Source organism: Anabas testudineus, chromosome 3 (assembly GCF_900324465.2).
Source record: "Anabas testudineus chromosome 3, fAnaTes1.2, whole genome shotgun sequence".
Taxonomy (NCBI): domain Eukaryota; kingdom Metazoa; phylum Chordata; class Actinopteri; order Anabantiformes; family Anabantidae; genus Anabas; species Anabas testudineus.
Window position 1 is genome coordinate 19,073,977 of NC_046612.1, and position 27,730 is coordinate 19,101,706.

Sequence of the window (27,730 nt, forward strand, 5' to 3'; positions counted from 1 at the left end):
GCAAAAAGCTGATTGGGGGAAAAATTAAATTTACTGATAATTTTACTGATGAAACTATATTTCAAAGGTTAATAACCTTCTGCACTGTCTCCTCTGTTTCCAATTTTAAACCATGGCAATAATTTCCATATAGTATTGTTAGGAAATTATAATTTGGTTTAGTATAGGCTACAGCTTTAAATAATGAGAAACTGTTTTCAATGCTAGGTGACTGAATCATTGTACAAAGAGAGATCAAGGTTCTTAAAAACAGCACTAGATTTAGTCTTTTAAATAACAATATAATTAAAGCGCAACATAAACATAAAGACACAGTATGTCAAAGATAAGACCAGCATTAATATAATAATATGATAAGGCATTTTTAAACAAAGTATTGTAAGATAGCATAGTGTAAAACCTATAGTAATATTGTCACTTAATGAAATTAATGTATTAGAAAGGTTCTTTACGACATGAATTTATCAATGACCTTTATAATATTATTGAGTAGTTAATCATAGAAAAATAACTGTTGATGTTACAAATAAAATCAATAAAAGTCAGATAAAAAAAAAGTTAGCAGGCAATTAATTTGTAATACAACATAAAAAAATGTTGCAGGTCAAAATACAAGCATTTCAGCAGTTTCTGTAATTTTTGACCCTTTAACTCCATAATGCACAAGGATTTGGTTGGTGGATGGATGGTTTTTCTTGTATGCAGTTTACCCTCGAGCCATCAGAACAGAGAGTCACACTAACAACAATTATTCAACCGCTTGTTATGTCATTACTATCGTGTCAATTGCCTGATTCATTTAATAATTAAAAAATACAGATCAACACCAAGGAGACATTGATATTGATTTTAGCGCTGGTCAGTTCGACCAAGCCACTGAAGCTAGTAACTCTACGAGGTTGTGTGCTTTCTAGGGTTGACTGAAATTAATATGATTTTATTGACTGGTTTAAGGTAAGTGCTTCCATCATTTCCCTCAGTGTACATTTAAGTATACCAAAGTATACTACTATATGGCATTAAATACACTGATAGTTAGCTGTGGTATTTTTTTTGCAGTGAATTACCACATTAGTCAATCCACATCAACCCACAAGTGCAGCAGTACAGAATGAATTCACTCCAACACAACAAAATATACACAATGCCCATCCAAAAAAAAAAAAAAAAAAAAAGTCAACACCTTGATTTAACTAAATAAATAAGTAAGAGACTCGCATTGGATAATTACTGCATGAATGATTACATTCCAGCAGCCAACAAGTTATTTAACACTAACTGATGCAGTGAGTAACTTCTCATGTATTAAACAACCATGTCGGAAGGTGCATCCTGTGGTGGTGGAAAAGATGTTAATCTGTTTCAGAAGGGTCAAATTATTGGCATGAATCAAGCAAAGAAAACATCTAAGGAGACTGAAACTACTAAAACTGGGTTAAGAACTGTCCAACACATTTATAAAGACTGGAAGAATAGTGAGGAACCAGCATCTTCGAGGAAGTAATGTGGTCATAAAACAATCTTGAATGATTGTCATCAGCGATCACTTGAACGTTTTGGATTGGGACTAAACAGCCGTGTAACCTTAAGAAAACCACCTGTCAGTGAGGCTAATTGGGAAAAAAGCTTCAATTAGTTAGGAAGCATAAAGATCAGACTCTAGAGCAATGCAAGAATATCATATTGAGTCCAGATTTACCCTGTTCCATAGTGGTGGGTGATGCACTCATCATGCCTAGTTTCTACCGTACAAGCCTGTGGGGGCAGTGCTATGATCTGAGGTTGCTGCAGTTTGTCAGGTCTAGGTTCAATTTTCAGATATGGATCGGCCACCACAGAGTCCAGACCCTAACCCCATTGAGAATCTTTGGGAAGTGCTGGGGAAGACTTTGCGCAGTGGCCAGGCTCATCATCAATACAAAATCTTGGCAATAAATGAATGCAACTCTGGACAGAAATAAATGTTGTGTCATTGCAGAAGCTTATTAAAACAATGCAATGGTGAATGTGTACCGTAATCAAAGCTAAAGGGGGTCAAACTTAATATTGGAGTGTTTTTTTTTTTTTGGACAGGCAGTTTATTTGTGTGCTACATGTAGTAGTGACTCACCTTGTTTTCTCCTCACCTACGCCCGCCCCTCATGATGGTTTTAAAATAAAAGTAAAAGCCCAATACAAAAAATGACACCATACAGATGTCCTATTTTGGAGCAGCTTTACTCTTATGTGTGTTATATTATATTATGTATGTTGAATATTAGTCCGGGATTTTCTGTATATTTATAGTTTCAATGTATTAAAGCAGTGTGGTGACCAATACAACGTGTGATCCAGTGAGGAGAAATATGCGTTGCATTTTTTCTTACCTAGAACTTAAGGTTACTCATGACTGCAATGACCTTTAAAGAGCTACATTTTCGGTTGCACATTAATCATTGTTTCCAGTCATCTTTGTATCTATGACTGGGCAAAAAGCTAATGACTTAGTTACATGAGTAACTGACCCATTGTTTAGGACATATATATGTTTGGGTTTTGAGCTATTGGCATGGATTAGTGCAAAGTGACAAGGAGAGATGAAGCAGAGTGACATTGCAATTGATGACCTTGACAGGGACAGAGTCAAGGTCATAGCTGGAATTATAATGACTTGACTCAGCTGTGTTGGCAAAAAGGGCAGTTTGATGGAGTGGTTTGCTCACAGTCAGTACTTTTAGAGTCAGGTGAGGGTGAAAGCACACAGGTCATCCAATTTTGGGTTTGGATGGAGAGACTTTTGTCAGCATAAAACAAACAGGACAAGGCTATAGCACAGCAGAGCATCCCATGTCTGCCACAGTTTGCATGGGTATCTGTGTGTGTGGGAAAAATATTTCGAGACAGAATCAAGAGATGATGTGGAGAACGGGGAAGAGAGGTGGAGGCAGGGTGAAAGATAGGAAGAAACAGAGAAAGAGAAAAAAAGACAGGCAGAGAGAAGGCTTATCTCTTGGCCTGCAGACAACAGTTCTTTTTCAGAGCTGGAGCCGTATGCACAGGGCCCGTGGGGGGAGTGTGATCCTCTTTGGGCTGCATGAGCCAGAGGGTCAGCAGTTCATCCCATAATTCTATGGCTGCAAGTCAATCGCAGATGCATGACAATAAAAAAACTGGGTCTAGCTATTTAACACCTGTCATTCCTGCATCTGCACTGGGATCTGACTAGAGTGTCTGTCAGCCAAAGCATATTTACAAGGGTTCACAAAGGAGTATGAAAAGATTTCTCTTCATCCATCTGTGTGCTTGTATTTTTTTTTCAGTACTTGCTTATTTTTAAATGATGCTGGAATTATACAAGTCCTTTGCCCCTAACAAAGCATCAGATCCATCTGCCTTGCGTCACTATTGCTTTGCAGAGTAATTTGTAACAACCAAAAATAGCTTTGGTCTACATTTAGTCAATGACATCTGCTTATGACCTAACTGGAGGAAATATTAAACAGGCTGCAAGTGAGAGCTAGAGAATTTAATGTGGAGCACACTGTTCAAAGAAATGCATGTTTTCAAAAACATCTTTAATTCCAACTGTGGCTAGATAGTGTAGTGGTCCCTCCTTGCGGGAGACCGGGGTTTGTATCCCCAGCTGCAGTCTTCCTCCGGTAGGGGTCCTTAGGCAAGACCTCCTTACTCTTACCCTGCCTTTGCCTTGTACCTTGCAAGTCGCTTTAGATAAAAGCTGCATCTGCTAAATGTAACTGACCCAAAAAAGTTAAGAAGGACCATACCTACATGAGAAAAAACTATTTAAAATTACAATACACCAACTGGAGTGCATCTTGTTCCCTCATCATCTTTTTAGTCCTATAAGATGTTAGGGAAGAACATGATGGGAGGCGTGGGGTTCTTGCAGGCTCTCCAGATTCCAAAGATATGCAGTTAGGTTAATTAGTCAAAGTACCTATATGTGATATGATATGAGTGTGAATGGCTTTCTGCCTCTATTCTGTATGTCAGCCATGCTGACTGTACAAGCAGGGTGTACTCTGCCTCTTGCCCTGTGACAGTTGGGGTTGGCTTCAGCACCAGATAAGAGATAGAAGAATGGATAGATGGATATTTTGCGGCACCACAGTTGTAACCTATATTATGTGATAGGGGCTAAAGGTGGAGCATACAACTATAATGAAGATGGCATTTTCTAGAAGACAGCTAGGTTAAATTTGTATTCACACTGGATTTTGATTTAAAGCCACAAGACAATTTTTAGAATAACACATTTATTTCAATGTAAATGTTTTACATTCAATGTTTTTATTTTTGTCTATTGATACTCATGTATACAATTTTAATTATTATGAAATTATAATACTGTACTATGGTCCTACTTTTTTTTTTTTTTTTTTAAATTAATAGCCTGTGTCTTCAAGAGATCAGTGCTGAGTATCTGGAGGCTAATGAATTGGGTGGACTGCAGTGATTGCAGGAGCATCTGCCTTCACTATCTGAGGACACTTAATGACATGTTCAGAGTGACAATGGAGCGGTGAGAAACTAAAAGCTTCTGCTACATTGACATATTATATCAACCACTTTCATCCTTTTTTTTCTTATTTGTTCGTATGTATCTGCATTTATTTTTTTCATAACCTTTCACTATTGATTTAATATCCAGCAGATGGGACTTTTGTCATGCTTTTCTATCTGGTCCATTCAAAAAAGTTATAAACGAGTTGCAGTTTATTCCGAATTATGCTGCTCAAGTGCTAACTGCTTATTATGCTAACCACACAGTCTTATTGATTTTATTCTCTATGCTCTTGTACCAGCTCATTTGTCTCAAATGCTTAAAGTGTATGAACCAGCCTCTCAAGTACCAGTCTTTTAGTTATTCCAAAGTGCTGGACAAAAACTTTTGGCGATACAACTTTTAGCTGCTTCCAGTAAGTGCAACTTAAGCACATACTTAAAGTCTGGCTCTTTAGCCTGACATTTGACTACAACATTTTATTAGCATATTTCTTTTTTTTTTTTTTTTATTTACATCTCAGCAAAACAGTGGCACTGTTGTGTTGGTGCAAGCACAGGCCAACTATACCTCACTGTGTCAGCAGCACAGAGGCATGTCATTAGAAGCACCCCATCAAGGCCAAGCACACTGTTGCTCACTTTGTGGCCAGAGCCAAAATAACTAAAATACTGATCCTCCAGCAGGTATAGAAGCAGATCTGCTCAGCTCTGTTCTCTTTGAGCTGAAAGTTTGAGTGCAGTTTCTAATTTTTTTATTGGTTAAACTTAGACCAGTGTCCTGGGCCGCAGATAGAATACTAATCAGGTCAGTGTGAAGCCAAAGTGAAAGCTGCAAGAGACTCTACCTCTGTTTCCTCTTCCATTTCTACTGCATTAAAGCTTTCAGGCTTCCAGGACACCGTGCAGCTGAAGCAACCCCAACCACAAGTTTAGATGTAGCCCAAAGATACAGTATATAGTGACTACTCGCACAGTTCTGAGCAGCATGTGAAACACCCAACGCATTTTAGTGACACATTAAAGTGATTTAATGGAAAGCTGATTTTCAGCACCAGACTATCTAAATAAACTGTGACCCATTAAATTAATATTTCATATGCATTTTGATGGAATCCATCAGAGACTCTGCAAACATTACATATTATTTATCGACCTGCTCACGAACGGATTCCCTTCCATTTTGCATTAGAGAGAGTGAATGCTTTTGTGGCCCAGTCACTCATTTGTTTGACTATATAAATTATTGAGCACAAACAGTATATTCACATGCATATTTAATGGGTTAAGTTGCAGATGGAAAAATCAGCATTTTGTGTTTAACAATTATTTTACATAATAGTGTATGTTTATTTTACTCCACGATTTAGCAACATTGCTGATTCAGACAAACATTTTACAACATAATAAAACAGACTTTGGCTGTGATCTAATGGTTGCCCCAGCATAAACCATTTACATGTTCCAATCTTAGCTTTTTAATAACTTACATTAACACATAGATAATTCATGCTACCTGAAGTGCTTGCACTGGAAGCTTTTCTGGCTTCTGCAGGACTTTTACTGCTTGTTTCATCATCAATAACACGGCTCTACTCCAAAAACTACAGGAAAAGCTAGAGTAACATTTGAGGCTGACCGAGCAAACCAACACCCATCTTGCTCTCTCTCTCTCTCTCTCGCTCTCTCTCTCTTTCTCTGGCTCTGGAAATGAGAGCAGAAACCAAACAAAGCCACTAAGCAGAGCAGTACTGAAACGAAAAATAGCTGTAACCGGGACACACTGAGTGAATATTTAGAGCAATGTACAATTTTAAGCATGCCATTTGATGTCAGTCCAGGTCAAAGTGAATCATTTCTGTGCCTGCAGTTACTTAACTGCAGGTGTGAGGGCATCTGTATGTAAAAGTACAGTAGGGCAAAGCCAAGTAAGTACTGCTGACAACGTGTTGTTATTCTGAGAGATGAGGCATGAGTTATCAAAGAGCATGAACCCTGCCTCCTGCTGTGTCTTTCTCCCCATTCTGTCTTTTTTGTTGTTGTTTTCTTATCATACTTTCTTTGTCCTTCAACTTCCGAGTCAGTTGAAACACTCCACTCTGGGGTCTGGAAGTCAGGGGGCCAGGGAGATGGTAGCCACGTGTCAGCATTACACTTGCTTCAGCCTTGGAGTAAGAAAGAAGGGTTAGGGAGGTTAGAAAAACGGCGAGACGAGGGAGCTAAAGATGGAGGAGGGAGATTCAGGGTGCTTCATCATCTTCAGTGACAACTGCACACAGAGGGAAGCAAAGTACATGTCCACTTACAATCTGCAACCTTATCCAACGGGCTGCCAGCTAGCGGTCACCTCGCAGATGTCTGGCCAAGCCCATCTATTAACCCAGAACAGCTGGCCACGTTCCAGCTTGAACGTCTGTGCTTTTAATTGTGTTTGTGTTCTAGGAGTAGAAAGGAAGTCAGGAGCTAAGATTACATTTACATTTTGATCATTACCAAAGAGCCTCGCCTCACGGGATTACTGCTCAACAGACACGGTATGACAACATCCCCTAGACTGAACACCTGCAGTCATTAAAATGTCATGAAAAAGTGATTGGTTTTAAAAAAAAAAAAAAGGCTGAACCGCATAAGCATAAAAACGATGTTTAGTTGTATTTATTTTAATTTTAATAACCCCCACCACCACCCCCCAACAACACACACACACTCACACTGAAACCTGTCGATGCTGCAGAATGTGCTTGCATCTACATAATACAACAAAACTAATTTCCCTGTCTCCTGCTGTTCTTGAGACCTGAGTAGATGAAAATATTCATTGCCGTTGTCCTGAACACAGAATAATCATCTAGGATTTATGCTTCTAGCTTGTATCAAATTAATTGTGCATGGAGTGAGGAGGGTCAAGAGAATATCTCACAGTAGTGAGTGGATTTCACCTTTTCATCAGACAATTCCATAAAGTAAAACTATGTTCCTTGTTTTCATCTTTTTCATCCCAGCAAAGTCCACAGAGCTGCTGCCTCCACTAGAATACAGAGTGCAATGCAGAGACACTGTGCAGCATTACATAGGTAATTTCCAGGCTTTTCAGCACGGTGTGCAGAGGGACGGATAAAAGACTATTGCCTCAAGTCTGTGCGATGACTTTGAAGTTTTCATTTGTTGCAGTGTCTACTTCTGCCCAAACACTGTCTGGTGGCTGTCCCCCTGAATCACGTTACCACATTTTTTTCCCATTTGGATGTTATCCAGGGGTGCCGGCTTTGGTAAAGCCGCTGCCAACATTGGTGACCCAAATGATTTTGCTGGTATTGTAATATTATTATTGTATTATTGAGTACATTGTCACTATTGTGATATCACACTTACATTTGCAAACAATGTTTGAATCAATTTCTTAATAATAATCTTTAAGAGAGACTGAATCAAACTGTGTTTCATTGCTTTTTGTTGTGCTTAATTTTCTGTATTGCTTTTGGCTATTTAAAGTATAAATTTAATATTTTTTATGTGTCTTGCCAAATCACAGAATGTGCATTACATATTTTTGCCAGAAGTGACTAACTGCAGACATGAAGGTTGAGTTGTCCCAAAGTGGGTTAGGTTTTATTGTCTTCAATATTGTGTCACATGTTATAAAGTCAGCATCTCTACAAAACTAAAACTAATGAACATACTTCTGTTATTAATCATAAACATAAAATAAATAACAATTGTAAAGCTATTGTTGAGCAGGTGTGTCAGACAGGTGGTGTAAAGGAATAATCATGTTCACAGCACTTATTTTTCATTTGGACCCCCACAGAGCAGAAATTCTTAATTTGTGTCAACCTAGAGTTTCAATTCAATTCAATTTTTTCAATAACACCAAATCATAACAGATGTCATCTGAAGGCACTTCACAGTGTAAGGTTTAAGACCTAATATAATATAACTGTATAAAGAATTATACAGAAAACCAGACAACCTCACTTGAGCAAACACTAGGCGACAGCGGAGAGGAAAAAGATCAAAGTCCAAGGTTTAGGAACTAAAAGAGCTTGGTTAGAGGCAAAGGACTGATGTTTAGGTTCTAGATATAACACTTAATGAATGTTATAAAAACAACTTAGCATGGGATATAATTACCATTATGTTAAGGTTAGGTGAGCTTCGTAATCATGGCTACAATAATAGGAACTCTTTTTGACTGCAGGTGGGGAACACCTCATACCTTCACAAAACCTGTTGCTCTAGAATAATGTCACCTAACTTCCTGCTCGTTACTACCATTAAAACCTGGGCTCCCAAAGTTCTGTCACTTCAACATAAACATATATTTGGAGGGCTTACTGAAATGAACAATTCTGTTGTTTTTCTTGTGAGAACATTCTCACCCAACAGTATGTTCTCTATCATTCTCAAAGTAAACCCAGGACCTTAGCAGCACAGTCCCACGATGGGAGGAAAGACCGGGACTTCATAAAGAGATGGAGAGTGTGCAAACGAAGTGGAGGAAATAGAAGACTTTCATAAGGCCAGAAAAAAGGGAGGGGTTGACAGTAAACCCTGTAAATCCATTTGGTTTTTCAGACATGGAAGGAAAACGGAACTGACAATAGCTTGAGGGGCCAGTGCTCCATGGAGTGAATACCAGAGCGGAGGAGAGGAAAAATAAATAAAGAATGTGTCACCTAGTGGGAGGAGGCACCGAGGCAGAATCTGTCAGAACTCTGCTGTTGTCTGCAAATTAGATCTGGGGCTATTTAAAGAGGGTGAACACACCAAAACCCCCAATGCCAGTGTCAACACTGCACCCACCGCCACTCTGACATCACTGGCAGCCATCACCATGACAAAAATAAAAAATAATAATAACAACATGAAGCTTAAATGATGTCTACGAATGGAGTGGGTGTGGTGTATGGTCCTCTGACATGACTGATCTGATGTCACATTATTTGTTCTCAGCATATGTGTAGCTTCTCCACATAAACATCCATGGTCACATGAGAGGGAAGTCATCTGATGAGGCCAGAGATGCAGTCAGATGTGGGGTACACATTTTTATATTTTTTATTTATAAAATCCTCATGCAGACATGCAAGCTGCCATTAGAATGATGTTTCCTATCAATATCAAAGTAGCACGAGACAGCTGTGATTGGTTTAGGGTTTGCCATATTTGTATCTGTTGTATGTTTATAACAGTGTGTTTTTATTTGGGAAGGGAAAAAAACTAGGTATTGATGCATGTGTTTGCGTGGGTGTACGGGTATCTGCCAGAAAATATGACATTGGCTGTGTATATGGGAGTGTCAGTAAAGATAATGTAGTTTAGCGGGTGCCTGTTGTGGGTGTGTTTTCTTCTGTGAATGTGTGCTGTTGGTGTGCGTTTTCAGTCTTCACACAGTAGATTGATTAGATAGAACGCTTTTGGCGAGGCCCGCTGTGTGTTCGGTCATATCACACTGACTGTCAGTGATGTTTCTCTTCTCAAATAAAGCAATATTACCCCAGTCATGTTTGCCTCCCAAACATGAGCCAAGGATGATGAAGCTATGTGCACTACCAAACAGCAAGGCCTCATTTACCCCATGATACCTTCATCCTTCCCTGCTCCCCCTTGCTCTCGCGCTCCTGTTTCACTCTCTTCCTCCAGGCTGCAGCAGACTAACTCTGTGCTACAGACTGAGTCATTCTCAGCCAGTCAGTTATCTCCCAATCCAGCCCTCAGATTTCCCCACTCCTTTTGTTGTCATCAATCAAAGCTCAGCTGCCAGAGAGCGAGGGAGAAACTCTGAAAGGTGTCAAAACAGTGGCCAACTAAGGACTTGCACTTGTAGGTTGGCGCCGCATTTATGCATGGACACAGAATCCATGGATTATTAATGCAGCCCCTTTTCAAACATTTCCAGGAGCCGTGTAGAATCGTGTTTGAAAAGCAAGAAGCTAGCATCAGAAGGTGCCTTAGCAAACACCAGTTATAGCATCATCCACACTTGCAAAAATGCACAACAGTAGGTTTGGAAAAGGCAATTTGTTGGCTTTCTGCGCAAATAGGGGGGAGGGTCACAGTGAAGAGCTGATGAAGACAAAGACGAGTGGGGAACTCTGTCACAGAGATCCTCACAAATGTTCCCTGCAGATGGTTTAATGAACACCCGCTCTATACCTCTACCTACTAATTACGTGAAATGCTTGGCTTCACACTTTCAGTTCCTCACCAATGCGAACAGTACTGAAAAGATGAATATACTTTGATGGAATAATACATATACATTCTACAATCCTTACAGTTTGTGTCAACAGCACAGTGCAATAGGCCCACTGTTTATGAACTGGAAATTTAAAGCGTGTTGAAACAGATGAAGTGAGAGTAGGATGGCAAATTGCCTCCACTGTCCTTTACCTTCACTGTACATAGCTAATTCGTCTGTGGTAATTGCCCATTTTAATCGGGCAATGCAGGAACAAAACCCCTCTTTATTTTATTTTATTTATTTATTATTTTTTTTGTTCCTACAAGACAAAACAGCAGAATGTAGCAGATCAGAGAAAATCTGAGAGACAGATGATGTATACTCACTGGCCACTAGGAGCGGTGGTTTGTGGTTTTGCTGTACAACCACAACCCATTGTGGAACATAAATGCAGTAGTATACTAAATTACTGCCCTAGTAAAAAAAAAAAAAAAAACTCCCTCACTTTGGAGAGATTTATTTACCAAGGTAATTGAAATGGCTTGTGTCAGTGAGGTAGCACTTCCTCACATATCACCATGCTTCCCTGCAACACTGAAACCTATAATTATCAGAAAACACACATAAACACATACAGATTGGGAGGTAGATATGCTGTGGTATATCAATAAAAGGAACATATAAATATTTTCTGCAGAATTCAGGGAAGTAATCAATATCTATGTGAGCTTATGAGTAATATTTCAATATGTAGTTTATTTGATTGATCCACATTTACTAACTGTTCTCACAATAAATGGCTAATGAAATTCAAAATAAAAAAAGCGAAAGGCAACTTCTTCTGCGGACAGCTTCATTTTTGGACCAGCAAATCTGTGTGTTAATACCTAATTTTACATTAGAGTTTTTTAAAAGCCTCAACCTCAGATGAAGCATAAATGGAAAGAGAATACTTAAAATGGGACAATTTGCGTATGGATGCATAGACAACATTTTTGTATGACACTGTATATCATAGCCCTTGCTTGCTTAAGTTTAATTATGTGACATTTTAGCATTTTAGTCAAAGAAGTACATTGCTGTGAGGATGCTTATAGCATTCAAAATATACTCACTGTGGACCTTATCAAAATGCAGCAAATGCCTGACTAGCTTGCAAGTGCACGTCTGTGTTCTGTGTTGGAGCTCTCAATATCATTCCCTCGCTGGGGAACGCTTGTTCAATAACATAAAACCAATGATCAGAATTCAGCCAAGTCCCTTCAGAGATGAGACACTAATTGCTTTATTGACAAGTCTGATAGCCCACTGGTGGTTGATGACTGACACCCCCATCATCAAAAATTCAGCTTGGAATTACACAACGATTGGATCACATATCTCACACTGATGCTCCTCTTTCGATTTCATAGCTCATCTCACTACTTACTCTAACTTAGTCAAGCTAAAAATAGGAAAAGGGTTCAGATAATGACAAAGAAGGTCATTGCAGGCTTCCCCATCTCAACAAGGTCTGGCAAGAAGCTGGCTAATTGTTTTTCATTTTTATTGTTAGCGACACTGAACTTGTTAAGAAGATGTTATCCACACATTACAGGAAGATAAGTTGACATCTGTCACCCTGATGATTGATTGCCTGAAGGAGATTGTTCAGTTTGCAAGATTTTGGCTGCTGCTTTACGAGATGCAGTGTGTGGGTGGGTGGACACAAGAGTGTCTATAAATAGAGGAGCCTGTGATGGTGAGGGAGTGATGCAGGTAGGTTATGTGTGGCAGCCAGGTGGTGCCTTGTGGGGAATGTCTCCCAGTGATTTTGTTTGCAAATGGGTCTGTGTAAAGTCGCTGGCTCCTCTCCTCCAACTTGCCTGCTGTTATAGGCAGAGCTTTAGGAACTGCCATATCTGATAAAGGTGCTGCAGTCTCAAAGATGTCCTGCCGCCTGCCAGAAAGAGAGTGAAAATGACGCACTGTGACAGGTTTTGTCACTCTCTGAGGCGACCGCCCTGCAGATTGTCACAGATAGAAATGGCAGAACCCTGGAAGCGATGACAAATTGTTTCGAAAGAAAGAGGTAGGAGAGCGAGTTGTGCCAATATCTGTGGCCTACTTCAGCATGGTGAAGCAAGCCATCACTCCAGATATTTGTTTTCACTTCCCACAACCCTATGTGTGGATGCAATGACCCTCTATGTATGTAAAATGACATGAGTACAGGGGTTGTCTTTGCTGATTGCCATAACTGAGGATTGTAACATGATTGAAATATATGAGAATTATTAATTTAAATAAATTAGGTTCCCTGCAACCTGTGCAATTTACCTTTAAAATAGTAATAGAATTAGCAGTAATAAATAGTAGTAAATAGTAGTAGTCCATACTGCTGTTTTAGTTAAATTGGGTAATGTATAAAATTCCCTCTAACGTGCACATCAAATGTATGTAATGGAAGCAATCATTACATTTTTGGCCTTACAATCCCAAATATATCAATATAAATATATGGTTTAGGTTGATTGAAAACATATAAAAGAGAAGCTGAACAATTCTGTCACTAACTCTTTAACATTTTCACTTGATGCCCTTGCTGGCTGCAGTACATATGTAGGTATCAAAGCTCCCTTTGTCATCAAGACAGTAATACCTAATCTAAATGACCCTGTGATTGTGAGAGCCACATTGTGAACACATTAATGGAAGCCAAGGTTATGTGGGTTCTTAACTGCTAGCATCCCACCAAATAAAGCTCATTTGGATATAAAAGCTCAAATAAACTTTTTCTTTTTCTTTGAGGTTAAATGAGGTTTTATTATTCACAGTTTAAAGTTCCCTTGTTTTCCCTTTTGTATCTTTGGAGGAACTGGTTCATAATTTAAAATATGTTTAAGACCAAAGGATGAGTGACTCAGTAAAACGGTGGCGTGGTGGTGCTTTTCCTCACAGCTAGAAGAACTTGTGTGTTGAGTTGTGTGTTCTCCTTGTGCCTGTTTATTTCTACTGGGTGATCCAGCTTTCTCCCACAAGACATGTTAGATTTATCAGTAAATTGACCATAGATGGGAATGTGACTGTGAGTTGCTGTCCGTCTCTATACATCAGCCCTTTGACAGACGGGCGACCTATCCAGGGCGAGTTTTGGAATTGTTTAAAGGGTGAGAACAATTTAAAACGTCAATAATGCCTTGGGAGAATGCATCACTGTTGAAAGAACCATATCCTAGATATCACAGCATATCTATTACTATGGTAAGGTAAAATAGAGTGCTTATTTTAAACAGCACACTCCTCCAGACAGTGAGTCACAATCACAAGCCTGAGGGCAAAAAATACTTTGTTGATGAGAGGTCACAAGAGATCTGTTCAAGCTAACACAGCAGCCCTTAGTGCTTAGTGCAACAGTGATGTGTAAAGCAGTAGTCCAGAATGAATGTCATGACAGGTATGGATGGTCAAGGTTAAAGTTGTGTTGCCTAATTTGTAAAATAAGCTCATTTGGGTTTGTGCTCTCCAAATTGTTACACAGATGAACAACAAAAATCCCGAGTGGAGATAACAGGCCATTGTTGCCATCAGGAACACATTAAGGTAATATGAGCTGTGCTGCTATGAGTTGATTATTTTTTTAATACCACAAAGTATTATGAAACATTGCGGCTGTCGCATGCATCTATTTGTGGCCACATAGTATCCGAAAAATTATTAAAGGGGAGCAGAAAGGAAAAGGAGAAGGAAATATCAATCCGCATGCCCATAGTTTATCAAGCTCTTAACAAATAGCACATCATCCAGTACTGACGTGGTATAGTTCATGAGAATAATACTGCTGTCAACACTGGGAAAATGTTTGTTTGAAACTCCAAAGCAAAGAGAAGAAAAAGAAACAGCTACAGATGAATTCCTCAGGTTTAGTGTCACTGCCATAAAAAAGCAGAAAAAAGGTTAAAATAAGAATATATTGCATAAATGTTTTTTCTTTCCTTTTAGGCTCAATGCATTAACGTCAGCTTGCAGGATCCAGCAATATCTGGAGGGAAATTAGACAGTTCAAACAATAAAATAAAATGAGAGCCAGGGACACCTAGAAATGGCAGTGGCATATAGATTGCAGGCCCTGTGTGAATATAATGTAGTTGGGATAGCTACTGCTCTCTCATCCAAAGTCATAGCTTGACAACAGTATAGCAAAACCTTAATTGCTAAAAAAAAAACTGAAAAGGCTGTTGCAGAAATTGTTCAAAAAAGCAATGTGGCAAAGGCAATGGCTGTGCCCTATGTTTTAGACTTTAGACTTTAATATGTTAGCCTAATGTTTGTTCAACGTCTAACAGATCACATCTAACAGTGTTTCAATGCATGCTACAGTTCTTATACACGACTTACATTCCCGTGCAACTGAACTGATGTGTGCTGTGTTAATGCCTATAACTACTTAGAATTAAAAAACAATAATTTAATTTAATGTGTACACACACACACACACACACACACACACACACACACACACTTTATATATTTTTAGCTAGTTCAGCTAAATAGCATCATCAATTATAAAAATGATAATATACAGACATCAATAACAAGGGTAGAGCACATACAAGCTGGAAATGTTTTCTTCAAATGAAGTTCATTAACATTTTAGTGCAGGATTTGTTGTTTCTGTTTGTGGCATGTTGATGGATATGTCTTATTTCATCAAAGTTCTGGATATGAACAGCACAGATGTTACTGTACGCAGTAACAGTGTTGCAAAAAAGTTACAGCTAAGCGCAGCACATTCATGGATGATATTTCACTTAAGGAGGGACATGCAGACATAATTTATAACCCCATATGTGCAGTACATCGTTGCGTTATCTGTCGCAGAGCTGCATGGTGTATGGTAAATTGTTTAGGCCTTTTTATGGTAATCATGTCACTTATAATTTTTGATCCACACTACGTACCAACATCTTATAATAAATGCCACATAAACTACTCACCAGGAAAACAAACAGCATTTTTTTGTTCAAATGCTTAAAACAACTTTCATCCACGTTTTTCTGACAAGTAAACTTATAGGGTTATGTGAGGCAGGCGTCTCTCAACAGCAAAGGTAGAACTTGTGTGAAGTGAGATCACAGCAAAAGCCTTAAGAAGGAGTTAAGGCAGGATAACTGACATAACTGACTGTCTGATCTACATGACATGAAGATATCATTTTACACATCAGTGTTGGCTTCTTAACCATGAAGACACAACCTCCTTAGCATAACTGTAGTTTTTTGAAGATTCCTGAACTTACTTGTAAGCATGTATGAAACCTTTTCAGAAAGGCCATATTTGCTGTTCTAGGTGGCACTGTCAAATAACCTGTTTGTTGTCTAGGAATCTGGACTTGTTATGCAAAACTCATTTCTGTTGGCCTTTTGAGATAAATGGTTGAAAAATGGTTTCACTGACTTGAGGGTTTTACTACTTTCTTCAGTACAGCCAAGCAGTTTCTAGCAGCTTAAAAGGCCTTTTGCATTACAGGCCAATTGTGGTTTATCCTTGTTTAAAAACAAACAGTAGTATGGACTGTTAAGGGTGTAAATCTCACACTGAACTCAGCACACATCATGCCAAAAAATAATTCATCAATTCAACAAAACAGCAGCTTCATTTACTGACCATAAAAGAGTGCGTGTTAGAGGTAACTCACTTGTTAACAAAATTTGCCACTTGGGTAGTGTTTTTAGCAACATGGTGTGTTATTACAAAACTTGTCAGTCAATATCATCTATTCTCAGTCCAGGAAGTCAGGCCATGATAGATTCCATAACAAGAAAGAAGGAATTTAATTGCAACAAGAGACCACGTATCTTTTGTATGCTAACTCTAGACAAGGATCATTTCTCACACAACCATAAATAGAACTCTCAGCCTGTTAGACTGAAGGCACTGGCTACTGCAAATGATTTCACTGACTGGGTTGTTTCCCAGTTTAATCCTCACCTATAATATAGATACTGATGACTGTGTGTGGCTGTGATGTCTGAGCGAGGTGCAAATCAACTATAATGTTGGGAAGAAGTCTGACTGTGGGCTATATTTTTCATATGTATGAATATGTTCCTCACAGATGCAAAGGCGGAACAAAGTTGACTATGAGATCCTAAAAAGCTGTCTAAATTGAAATAGAAATATATATATAGAGTTGTGGTTTTTCTTATGGACTAACATGTTTACCTCAGTTTTAGTGCTAACCTACTGCTTATAGTATTGCTATAGTAAGAATTACATGAATCATTATTATTGTGATCAATGAGCGTGACTGCAGCACAGAAGATATTAGTCATAACCACAGAATGGGATAACCAAAGCTATGTAACAGTGCTCTGTATCTGTTTTTCTAAGGGTAACCTTGCTGTTATCTGTTAGCTGGTTTGGCCTGTAGACAAACTGGCAGTGAAAAGCAGCAGGGTGGGGGATTTTTTGTTGCACTCGGCTAAGCTGGTTCCCATAGTGTTGTATTCTCCCCTTTTTCCACTATGATTCATCTGTCCATTTAGAAACACCACATACATATTTGCTGCAACAAACTACAATGACCACAGACCTTCACTGATCTTGTTTGCAAAGACACATTTTTATTTAATTAAAAAATCTACTGAGTCATTATAACACTTTTGGTAGTGTTGCCTGGCTGTGCTCACATGCATGTGAATTTCCCTTGCATGTGACCAGCTTGATCTGCCTGTACTAAGAACTAATCCGGGTGCTATCTCAGAGAAGCAGGTAGACTGCGGAGCCCCATGGAGTGGCACTACCATGTTTTTCTAGTAATTACTAATATTGGACCTCTCAAAATGGGTAAAAGCAATGAAAGAGAACCTCAATAAATGATCAGAGTGCTCTGTCAGCATCAGCCCATGATGCATTTGCTGCCTAACTGTTGCAGGAAGACATGCGTAGCTTCTCACTACTCACTGATTTTCTAACCCATAACCCTCTTCACGTTAATAATTTAAACCATCCAAATTAGCTACACAGCAGGTGCACGAGCCTGCCTGTAATGGCCTACGCAAATTTGGTAAAGGAAGTGGATGATACCATACCCCATGACTCAAGGACTGCAGAGGCCTTTCTCTTCTAACGCCCCAAAGGGAGAAATGAGACCCATTATGTGGTGAAGTTTCTAATGATGCTTTTGATTAGCGAGATGTCAGGAGGCATTGGCCCTATGCTCATCACAGTGTTGTTTAGCACTTTAAGGCCTCCATAAAGATGAGTGTTTTTTGAAAAAAGATGAAAAAGCAGGAGGAATGTGCCTAATGAAGTCTCAGGCTTATAGTCCCTCTCATGACAAGATAATTACACCAAATGCTTCCAGCAAACACTTCAAAGGACACTTCATCCCTGTGCCAACACCACGCAACACATCTCACCAATCAAGATGGCCTGACCTAAATCAGGTCCCCTTGGCTTGTCTGTAATGTTGCCCGCCCACTGGACTTCTGCAGAGTCAACTACTGCACTGAAATCACAACCGCACTCAATATACTTGTCTAGTACAATAAGCACACTTAAGAGCAGTTTGTCTTTCGAAATTTGATGCAGAGTTTCGTCGTAATAGGATTTTATATTCATTACTAATGAAACATGCAGACACGTGAATACCATATTCACATATTGAATTTTTGTGCAGCATGCACACAAAATGGCCAAAGATGATGACGCATGACCAATTACACCAGGTGTACAAAATTCTTACACTTCACAGAAAACATTTATTAAGGCACAAAATGTAAACTGAAAAAAACCCTGCATCATTATTCTTTTTCTCTGCTGTCCATCGGTGTGCCCAGAGCATTTTCAACAATTTTTTTTTGGACAAAATGTGTTTAAATATACTGCTCCACAAGTCTGCCCTGAGCTCTCGTGTAATGTGGCTTTTCAAAGCAACCGAGTTTTGCAGTTATGGAACATTGTGCATGTTGTTCACATTCAGATGGGTAATATTAAGTATGTAATGAGAAATTCAAAATGTTCCCTAAATGCTGTTTTATCCAATTGTGAATAAGATGTCTGGAAGAGATTGCATGTATATATGAGTCACCAGGTGATTTTTTTTTTCTAGTAAATCCCGTAAATATGTTTTTTTTTTTTTTTGGAGTGAGTCAAGATGATAAATTAGCTTCTGGGGGATAAGATAAACCATATCACCACGCTGAGAGTGGCTGGGATGCTCTGCTCTTTACGTCTTGTGGAGAATTAAGTAGAGGCAAGTAAGCATGGGGGCACAGAGTAAGCAGGAACTGTAAAACTGCAGGAGCCAAATGCTTTAAAAACAATATTTTCAAATTTACTTATGAAGCCAGCATGGAAGACCATTTTGATAATTGCTGAGACTTTCTAACTGGCATAAACCTCTTCCAGCAATGGTAGTGCTGCACAGGGGTAGGTTTAAAATCTTGTGTGACATGTTGAGATGGAAATAGCTCTCAGATGTGTTTGAATGGCTCCACTGAATACAATTCAGATATTCCCATGAATAAGCAAAGCCATGCTGGACACTGGATGCTGCATAATTACCAAACAAGCACTAGAAACTTCCCTCAGTCAGCTCTGAAAATTACTCCTGGAAAAATGGGTGGCACAGGAACAGATGGAGAGGGGACACTTGAACACAGAGTAATGAAGCAATCCACAGAAAACTCAGTCATATATAGTGCATTGCAAATGAACCTTGTGGGTGTTATGTGTCTTTTATTTTGGTAACTCACACCTGATGTATTTTTTTACATATGTACAATCTGGATTGCTACATATGCCATATTTCACAGTTTCTTTATTAGCTGATTAATACTTGAATATGTAACAGTGTAGATTTGGAGAAGTCTGTATTATAAATGTTTTCATTTAAAACTTCATCAATAAACATCTTCATCAAAGATATTCTGTGTAAAGAGCCACAGAGTTATTAGAACACATGGGGTATATCCTCCTCCTCATCGCAGCTAATTTTACACACAAAATTTAACATTTGCTGATTTTGACCTCAGCCTTTATCATTCAATTTAACACATTAAACTTGTACTAGTAGTGTAATAACTCATTCCCCTATTAATGTTCTAGTAGATTTTCAATTAGCATTAACAGAGGACAGGTGCTCACTTGATGGAAAAGAAACGGGTTCCCGCTAATGATAAATAAATCATGATACCAGCTGGAGCTGCATATTATAGAGAATGACTCTTGTTGGGTTATGGACAGCTCCAAATTTATTTCCCACATCAACACCCTGCCTGAGAAGAGGTTCTTCAGAGGTTTTCACATTACTGACCGTCACTCTGTGTTAGATTATCATTGCCAGTCTTTTCCATCACTGTACCTTTCTGTCACAAACAAGGCTCCAAGTGCCCTCTTTCACTCTGACCCTCAATTACCCAGCCCAATCATCTCAGACAGGTGTTGAGGAACAGTAATAAACCCTCGCCTGATGGCGCAGAGGCAGCCTCTCTTTTAAAGCACCTCTGAGAACTCTGAAATGACTGAACTGTGTGATGATCAGGTGACATGACCACAGTTGACTAGTGACTGCCAGCTGATAGTGTGCAATAAAAAAAAAAAATTATAATAGCAGTTATCGCTCTGTATGGACAGTATCAAGTTATTGTTTGCTTGGAAATCTTGCTTCTAAACTGGAGAGACTAAATTCATTAATATTACTGTAATAATGTATTAAATATAATGTATTTATAGCTAATTAAAGATATGGTTCAAACCATTCTCCTCCCACCCATACTTTAAAGTACCTTTCAGTCAGCTTTTACAGGTAAAAAAGTAAGTATAGTCGTCTGTGGAGAAATTTGGAGAAAATTAAAGACTAAAGTTAAACTCAGTTCCCCAAGCACTTCACTTCCCTCTTATTATACATTACCCCTTAACTGTGTTACAAGTAGTCTTTTTAGTCACAAGGATATGCCATCACTGCATCATAAACTAGTAGAGTGATAGCGCCATAAAGTCCAAGGGGGACATACAGCCTGACTTTAGAGGTCCGTCACAGTTACAAGCTGCATATGCAGATTTAGACATTTTAGGTAAACAAAATAGCTAAAATAATTAATTAAATCTATAGACACACTGCAATTGTCAAGGGGATATTAGTCAACTAAACATGAAGCTCTGTGTTTTTCACCTACACAGGTATTTCAATTATTGTGGTTGATCTTATATGCACAGGATTATTATGTGTTGGCAAAGTAAACAAGATCTGAATAATTCATAGGTTACAAGCTATTGAGTAAATCTGTGTACTATCACAGCATTTAATCTACTACTCCTACCTGTTACCGCGCAGTAGCACTATGTAACCTAAGGTAGGAACTGTTACATTCTCCAGTGTCGTACAGATAATGATGGTGCTCTACAAAATGTATCATTGTAAAGTCTCATAATTACTTTCGCCTTCTATATTTGATTGTTGCAGATTTTCATAATGCATTTTCTATTTGAAACACGCTGTTAATGACTTGTCCCTGATGTGTTCATTCATTCTTTGTGCTGAAGCAATCTGCTCCTCCAATTCACTCTATAGCTCCTTCATCACACATCTCTTACTAGAAGAAGAATCTGAGACTTGTGTTCACTGTTGGTGCATTGAGTACACGTGCTGCATTGTGACCTAGAAAGATTCAGCAGACCCTTGAGCTGAGACAGTTATGAAGCTAAATTAGCCTACATACTGCAGGCAGGGGTCAGGCTAAGCAGCTGAAGCTGGCACAGCTTACCGTTACCACAGCTTACACTTCATAGTGAATCTGTAAAACAAAAATGACCAGGCTCATTATACACTGCAGAGAAAAAGCAACACTTTGGTGATAGTGTTTTTTTACCAATGACTACTATAATTGTTAACCAGTAGTCCACTGATGTCATAGTAGCCTTGTAAAATTCATGCTACTGTTAATTTTTTAACTCACCAATTAAATTTAATCCCTCGCTCAAGCTGTGCGATTAAGTAAAGAAAGCTATTCAGGCCACTCAGGCCTTAAAAAACCATCTTACATGATCAACTCAATGAATACAAAGTAAATCACACTGCAAACAGGTTGAGTAATTCAAGAATTAAAAGATTCATACAGTCACATTCCCTCTGGGCAGTCTGCCAACATGCCGCAGTCCAGGTAGCGATAAGGTGTACAACGCCACAACATCTGCAAAAAGGTTCATTGACTGATGAGCCAGTACCATGTATGCAGATGTACACAGCTTGATTTAAATGTGAGTGGTTTGAATTTACAGCACTTAATATCTGTTAGGATGTAAAGATTCAGGAGCTTTATATGTAAAATAAAGGAGCAAGAGGGAAAGTATCTCGTTATCCTTAGCATACTATTTAAAAGGTTTTATTTCATCTTAAATTTGCATGTAGTTATTTTGGATTCATGGATTCATGGATTCAGTGAGCAAGTGTATGTTCAATTCAAATTCGTGTGATATTTGTTCAAGATTATGGAGCTCATGAATATTAGTTGTCACACTTGCTTCGCAGGTGACCTGAGCTTTTTAGTGAACTTTAGTTTGTTTGCGTTTTCAGTCCGAGCTTCACAATTTCTCCAAACAGCAAATAAGAAATTTAATTTTACATGCAGGGATAAGACTTTGTGTTGTTGATACAACTTCGCTCATTTGCACTCAGAAGAGCCAGAAAGAAGCAAGCGCTGCACATAATTACAGAGGCAGCAAAAAAAAAAGAAAAAAAAAAAAAGGGGGGATCATGTTCTACAAATCTCAGGGTGAAACTACACTTTCCTCGCTATTCAGCTGCAATTATACTGCAAACTCATATGCGCATATTCTAAAAAACTTTGTGGAGTTCAAACCACGGGGCTTAATTGCTGAATAGTTTGGGGAAATGTATCATTTACAAGCTACATGAATGACGAGTGTTTTCACTTCACAATAGCTTGTTGTTGAGCGCAGAACACACTGATTGAAGGTGCTAAAATGTCAAGTGTAGGGGGCATGGATGTTGGGTGCTGTCAGCACACCAGTGTGATTTCAGCTTAAGTGTTTTCTATTCATCAAACACTCAATGCTGTGGCTGCTGATAACACAAGCACTGAGGTTGAACTTGAGGTAACAATAAATAAAATGCTCCTATGTGATTTCCATGTAGTAGTTGAACATCTGAGTTTATTCTTGTTTGACTGGAATTAACATATACTTCAGTGTGCAAACATCAAAAGCGCTGAGTAAAGTGATTTTACTGGAAAGCAATATATCAGAGTAGGGTCATCTCATTCATCCTGGCAGCCACAGTACAACATCCGCCATTAGACTGTCTAGCTTTCACCATTCATATAAGAGGCGTCTTCAGTAGATGTCTCATTTTCTACACTAAAGAACAACTAAAGGAGCCTGTTTGATGAGTCGTGACACGGCTTCAACGCTACAGCCTCATTTCACTAGATATCTCATTTTGTTTTTATGTAGCATAAAGCTAATTTACAACAACTGTCCGCAGGAGGCCTTGGCGGGAATAAAAAAATCATTTCAAAACTGCAAACAAACAATATAAGATTTATAGATGAAAGGTAGTGTAATTGCAAGTTGTAAAGGCAAACAGATCTACTAGCAGCTGTGAATAAATCTCAGCTTCTGTGGAATGTGCCTGTGGGAGCAAATCAGTGGGATATAAGCATCTGGAAATTCATGTAATGTAGTATCAGGTAAACTGTCACAGAGATTAATAATAAAGTTAAGTTTCACAACTAACACTTTGCTTTTAAAGTGTCCTTTGTTTTGTTGTGCCACTATTGAACTTATAATATAAAAATGTTAAGTGAACTAATATTTTTTTTAAAAGAGATGTGGGAACAAACTGTTTAGTTGCTTAGCCTTTACATTCTTTTGATTCAAGATTATAGCAGCTCTGTGAGATGGCACTTGGCTACACTGGTTTATTGATCAAAATATTGATCTAATTACTACAGCTGATGTTTTGCAGTTATATGATTTGATAGTAACCACTAAACAAAGTACAGCTAAAGGTGATTTATTTACCTTTGTTGGTAAGTATGCCTAAGATTTCAGTCTGTAGTGAGATGGATGCAGAGGATAGGGTTAAACGAAGGCAGATGATTCGCTGTGGCGACTCCTGAATGGAAACAACTCAATGGGAAAAAGAAGAATTCCAGTCTGGACCAAAATAGTGATCAACTGACCAATCGATGGATTTTGTCAGTGATGTAATGCAGTTTTCTTTTCTACCGTTGGGATATAATTTGCTTCTCTATATTATCTCATCAGTTTCTCTTCTTTTTCTACTGTAGGTGGTGGGTCAGATCGATAAACTAACGTCCGACTTTGACTTTGATCTGGAGCCAGATGACTGGACGGTGGCCACAGCTAGCAGTACCTCCAGTAGTGAGCGGGGTTTGGGAGAAGCATTCAGGCTGGACTTCCTCAATGCAGATGTGCTTTCTGATAGCTGGGAGTTCTGCAGCTACCTGGAGGCTGCTGGTGCTGCCGCCAGCAGATCTGGTGAACAGCCAGCAGATCTACAACCAGACCTGTGTCGTGGGACAATCCCAACCCAGACCCAGACCCCCACCCCGCCCCCCACCACTGCCTCAGTCTACTCCCAGATGAATGGTGGGCTGCCCATTCCCAATGGGCCCCGCATCATTACTCCAGATTCATCTAGTGAGGAGGCCAGCAGCTCCACGCACAGCCACAAGACTTCCCGTACCTCTGGCACAAGGGAAAGAGTCCGTTTCAGTGACAAAATTCTGTACCACGCATTGTGCTGTGACGATGATGAGGAGGAGGAGCAAGAGGAGTTGCAGGAGGACAAGAGTGGCTATGCTACACCAGATAGCGATACTGAGCCCAGTCTCCTGGCCAGTTCAGTCGCACCCAAACGTTCTTCCTCTGAGCATTCACTCCTCCACAACTGTCTGGACCCTTCTTACATCTCCTCACCAGTGAAGGGGACAACAGCAGCTCATACACTAACCAGGAAAGGTCTCTTAAACCCCAGCTGCCGCAAAAAACTGTTACGAAATAGCAGCACACAAACTGTCTCTGACAAAAGCACCCAAACTGTACTGCCCTATATTCCAAGCAAACAGAAAACAAAGGACCACTGAGAAAGCCCTACGTTTATCATAAATCTCATGAAGAGGACTGTGCATTATTTAATATTAAATACATAGCTCATAGATTAATACACAAGTAAATTAATTACTAAATAAATAAATGATATATGGAAAATCACTCGACTACCTACAGTCATTCTGAGGCTCAGGGAAAACGCAGTGACGTGAAGCAAAGCAGATCATTAAGATCATAATTACTGGTGGACCAAAAGGTTAGTGCCTGTTCTAATTTTAAAACATAAAATGAATGGATCACCTATGTGTAATAATTTAAAGCATTGAAAGAGATCAATCATTTTTACTAGTGTTCAACATTGGAAGTGAAGTATGAGGAGTATAATCTCCTCATAAAATAGTATAGTCACAAAAAAAAGCTTGTTCCCATAATGTGGACACACAACGCTCCACACTCTGTATTCTGAAACTGTATAAACATTGTCTTTTTTCATGTTCCAGTTATTTCAAATGTCAAAGGGACTATTGCTTTCAGCAGAGAAATGTATATCTACATGTCAAGCCTCTTCCTCTCTTTGATGTCAACAAATAACTTGAAGTGCAGAGCCAGAAAAAAACACCATTAACTTGCCCTTGATTTTATAAATCAACTCAGTGTGATCTTTCTTTGGTCTGGTGCAGAGACTGGAACACAAGAGTGGCAGGCAGGAAAACAGATACAAAAAGTAATCTGAGAATGTGCGGTCTACAAAAGTGACATTTCCAATTTTTCACTTCCTCTGTGCCTAGCAGTGACGTCATTAGACTCAGGATCCAAGCTAAAAAGCAGTTCACAAAAAAAGTGCTAAAGGTTTTGTCTCTCCATTTGGTCGCACAGTGGGGAGCTGAACTCAGTAGAGCAGCATTTTATTCACAGGGCTCATGCCAATAGCCATTCCTAATCAATATGTTAGAGGGAGGTTGCAGTGAGAGGTCTCTCTGCTGAGCATGCATGCCACTCCCCTGGGATCTAGGCACAAAAACTCACAGTCAGACCTATTTATTTACACTGCTTGGAACAAAAATTAGATCTATGGCCCTAAAGAACTGACATTTCAAAAAATGTGTGTCTAGGAGTGAGAGCTGATGGTGGAAAAAGAGAGTGTTCCTGTTCAAAGATTTTTTTTTTTTTTTTAACCAAGCAATGATCTACCTTGGGAAAGGCTTTGTAAGGCTGCTCCCCTGGTCCCCACATCGTTACTTTCCTAATGTTGTGTTTTTCAGTCTGAAAAGTAAAATGCCATAGGCTGAAAGAGGAAAATCTTTGCTGACTCCTGTGAAGCTGACCTTTGTGCCTCTGATCACCTAATGTGGGCTTAACCTTCCGCAGAAAGAAGAAATGGTTGAAGCATCTTATTTATTCACACAGAAATGTATTTCACCTTCCTCTACTGACATAATTGATGATCTCTTTTTGTTAATAAGAGTGAATTTGTTTTCACAGCGATGTCGGTAGTATAATAGTTTAATCTTTTCATGCAAAGTGCATTCAGTTTATGTAAGCTATCTTGTTTCCATCTCCAAATCACACTTTGTATATTTGTTTTACTATATTGATGTAGCTATAGATGTAGATCGGTTTAGTCAGCAGATACATTCTCAGAGGATCTACAACTGGTCACAGCAAGAAACTATAACTTTATACTAATAAATATAAATTAAAATATGCTATTTTAAACCAGCACATATATTTTATTACAGCAGCATAAGGTAGCACTTTTAAGATAATATAAATCTCGCTGCAGTACAGATTTAAAAAAAGCAATCAGCTGAAAATGTGTCTAAAATTAAGCTTTACTATCCAACAAATTATCAAATCATTTTGATTCTGCTGAGGATTATGTATGTGATTTTCCTCCGCCAGCGCTGGTAGCCTAGGTACACTGTTTTTCACTGATTCTCTCCATCAATCATGGATTGCGATGTGCCTAATCTTATACTGGCCACTGCAACACTATAGATTATTAGGTGCTCTGGAGGAGCATATCTATTCCAGCCCACCTTGTTCATGTATAACATTTATTGCAAAGTGCACTGCTTAGGGGAATTACAGCCGTGCTGTTTAGGCAGCATCGAGCCTCAAGAGCCCAATATAAAGGAAGCAGAGTGAGCACTTTTACACCAAGCAGCTCGGTAGAAGCTGCACAAGCATCATTTAGCCTGAAGCTGATGTGCAGCACATACATAGACCAGAGGTAATTTGGTGGGTTTTTGTTCTTCTTTTTCTTCTTCAGTTTTTGAACATTTGCTTTTGTCTCATTCTGGCTCAGTTTATCCCAAGTACCTATGAAGAAGGAGGCACTGAAGAGAGATCAATGGCTCGCTCCCGAAAGTATTGGTTGCCATTTCCCTGCAAGATTGGGGATCAACAGGTCATCACAGCCATTAGCATAAACAAACAAAGCTATGCGGCCACACAGGAAAAGCATCAATTAAAGGAAACAAATTCAACCCTTATTGTGATGCCTATACACCCGCAAGACATTTTAGTGTGAGAGGGACTTTCTGTATAAAGATTTTCAAGTCATATCTGTGATGAAATCACCTCTTCATATATAGAGCTGTTTGGCACTGGAGCAGAATACATTATCATTGAGGACAGATTTGAGATATTTGGACAAAACATTAGCAACGTCTCTTTTGCCAACAGGCTCATTATTCATCTCTAATAGGGTAGAGCTTTGTCCTCGGTTCTCTGTAGGACAAGGATAGGAGGCATCCAAAGGTTATGAAAACCTGAGCACACTGATGCCAAATCATCTGCCTACGAGGAAGATCATTTTTGGATGCCACTGTATACAAAACAGATGTGTGTATGTGTACATACGTGAGTGTCTCTTGTCTGTATTTCCATAGCCTGTGTGCCTGCACACAGTGTGAAGAGATAAGTGATGTTTTTTTCTGAATTATACATCACCTCATG

At 39.0% G+C, this 27,730-nt stretch overlaps 1 protein-coding gene across 1 annotated transcript in view; it reads left to right on the forward strand.

Annotated features, from left to right (window-relative positions):
• Positions 1-24,878, forward strand: part of insyn1 (inhibitory synaptic factor 1) — a 36,612-nt gene extending 11,734 nt beyond the window's left edge. The window contains exon 3 of the mRNA XM_026378743.1: positions 23,986-24,878. Within this exon, the coding sequence (XP_026234528.1) occupies positions 23,986-24,804 (819 nt within the window). The 3' untranslated portion in view covers positions 24,805-24,878. The remainder of the gene's footprint in view (positions 1-23,985) is intronic.
• The last annotated feature ends 2,852 nt before the right edge of the window (positions 24,879-27,730 follow it).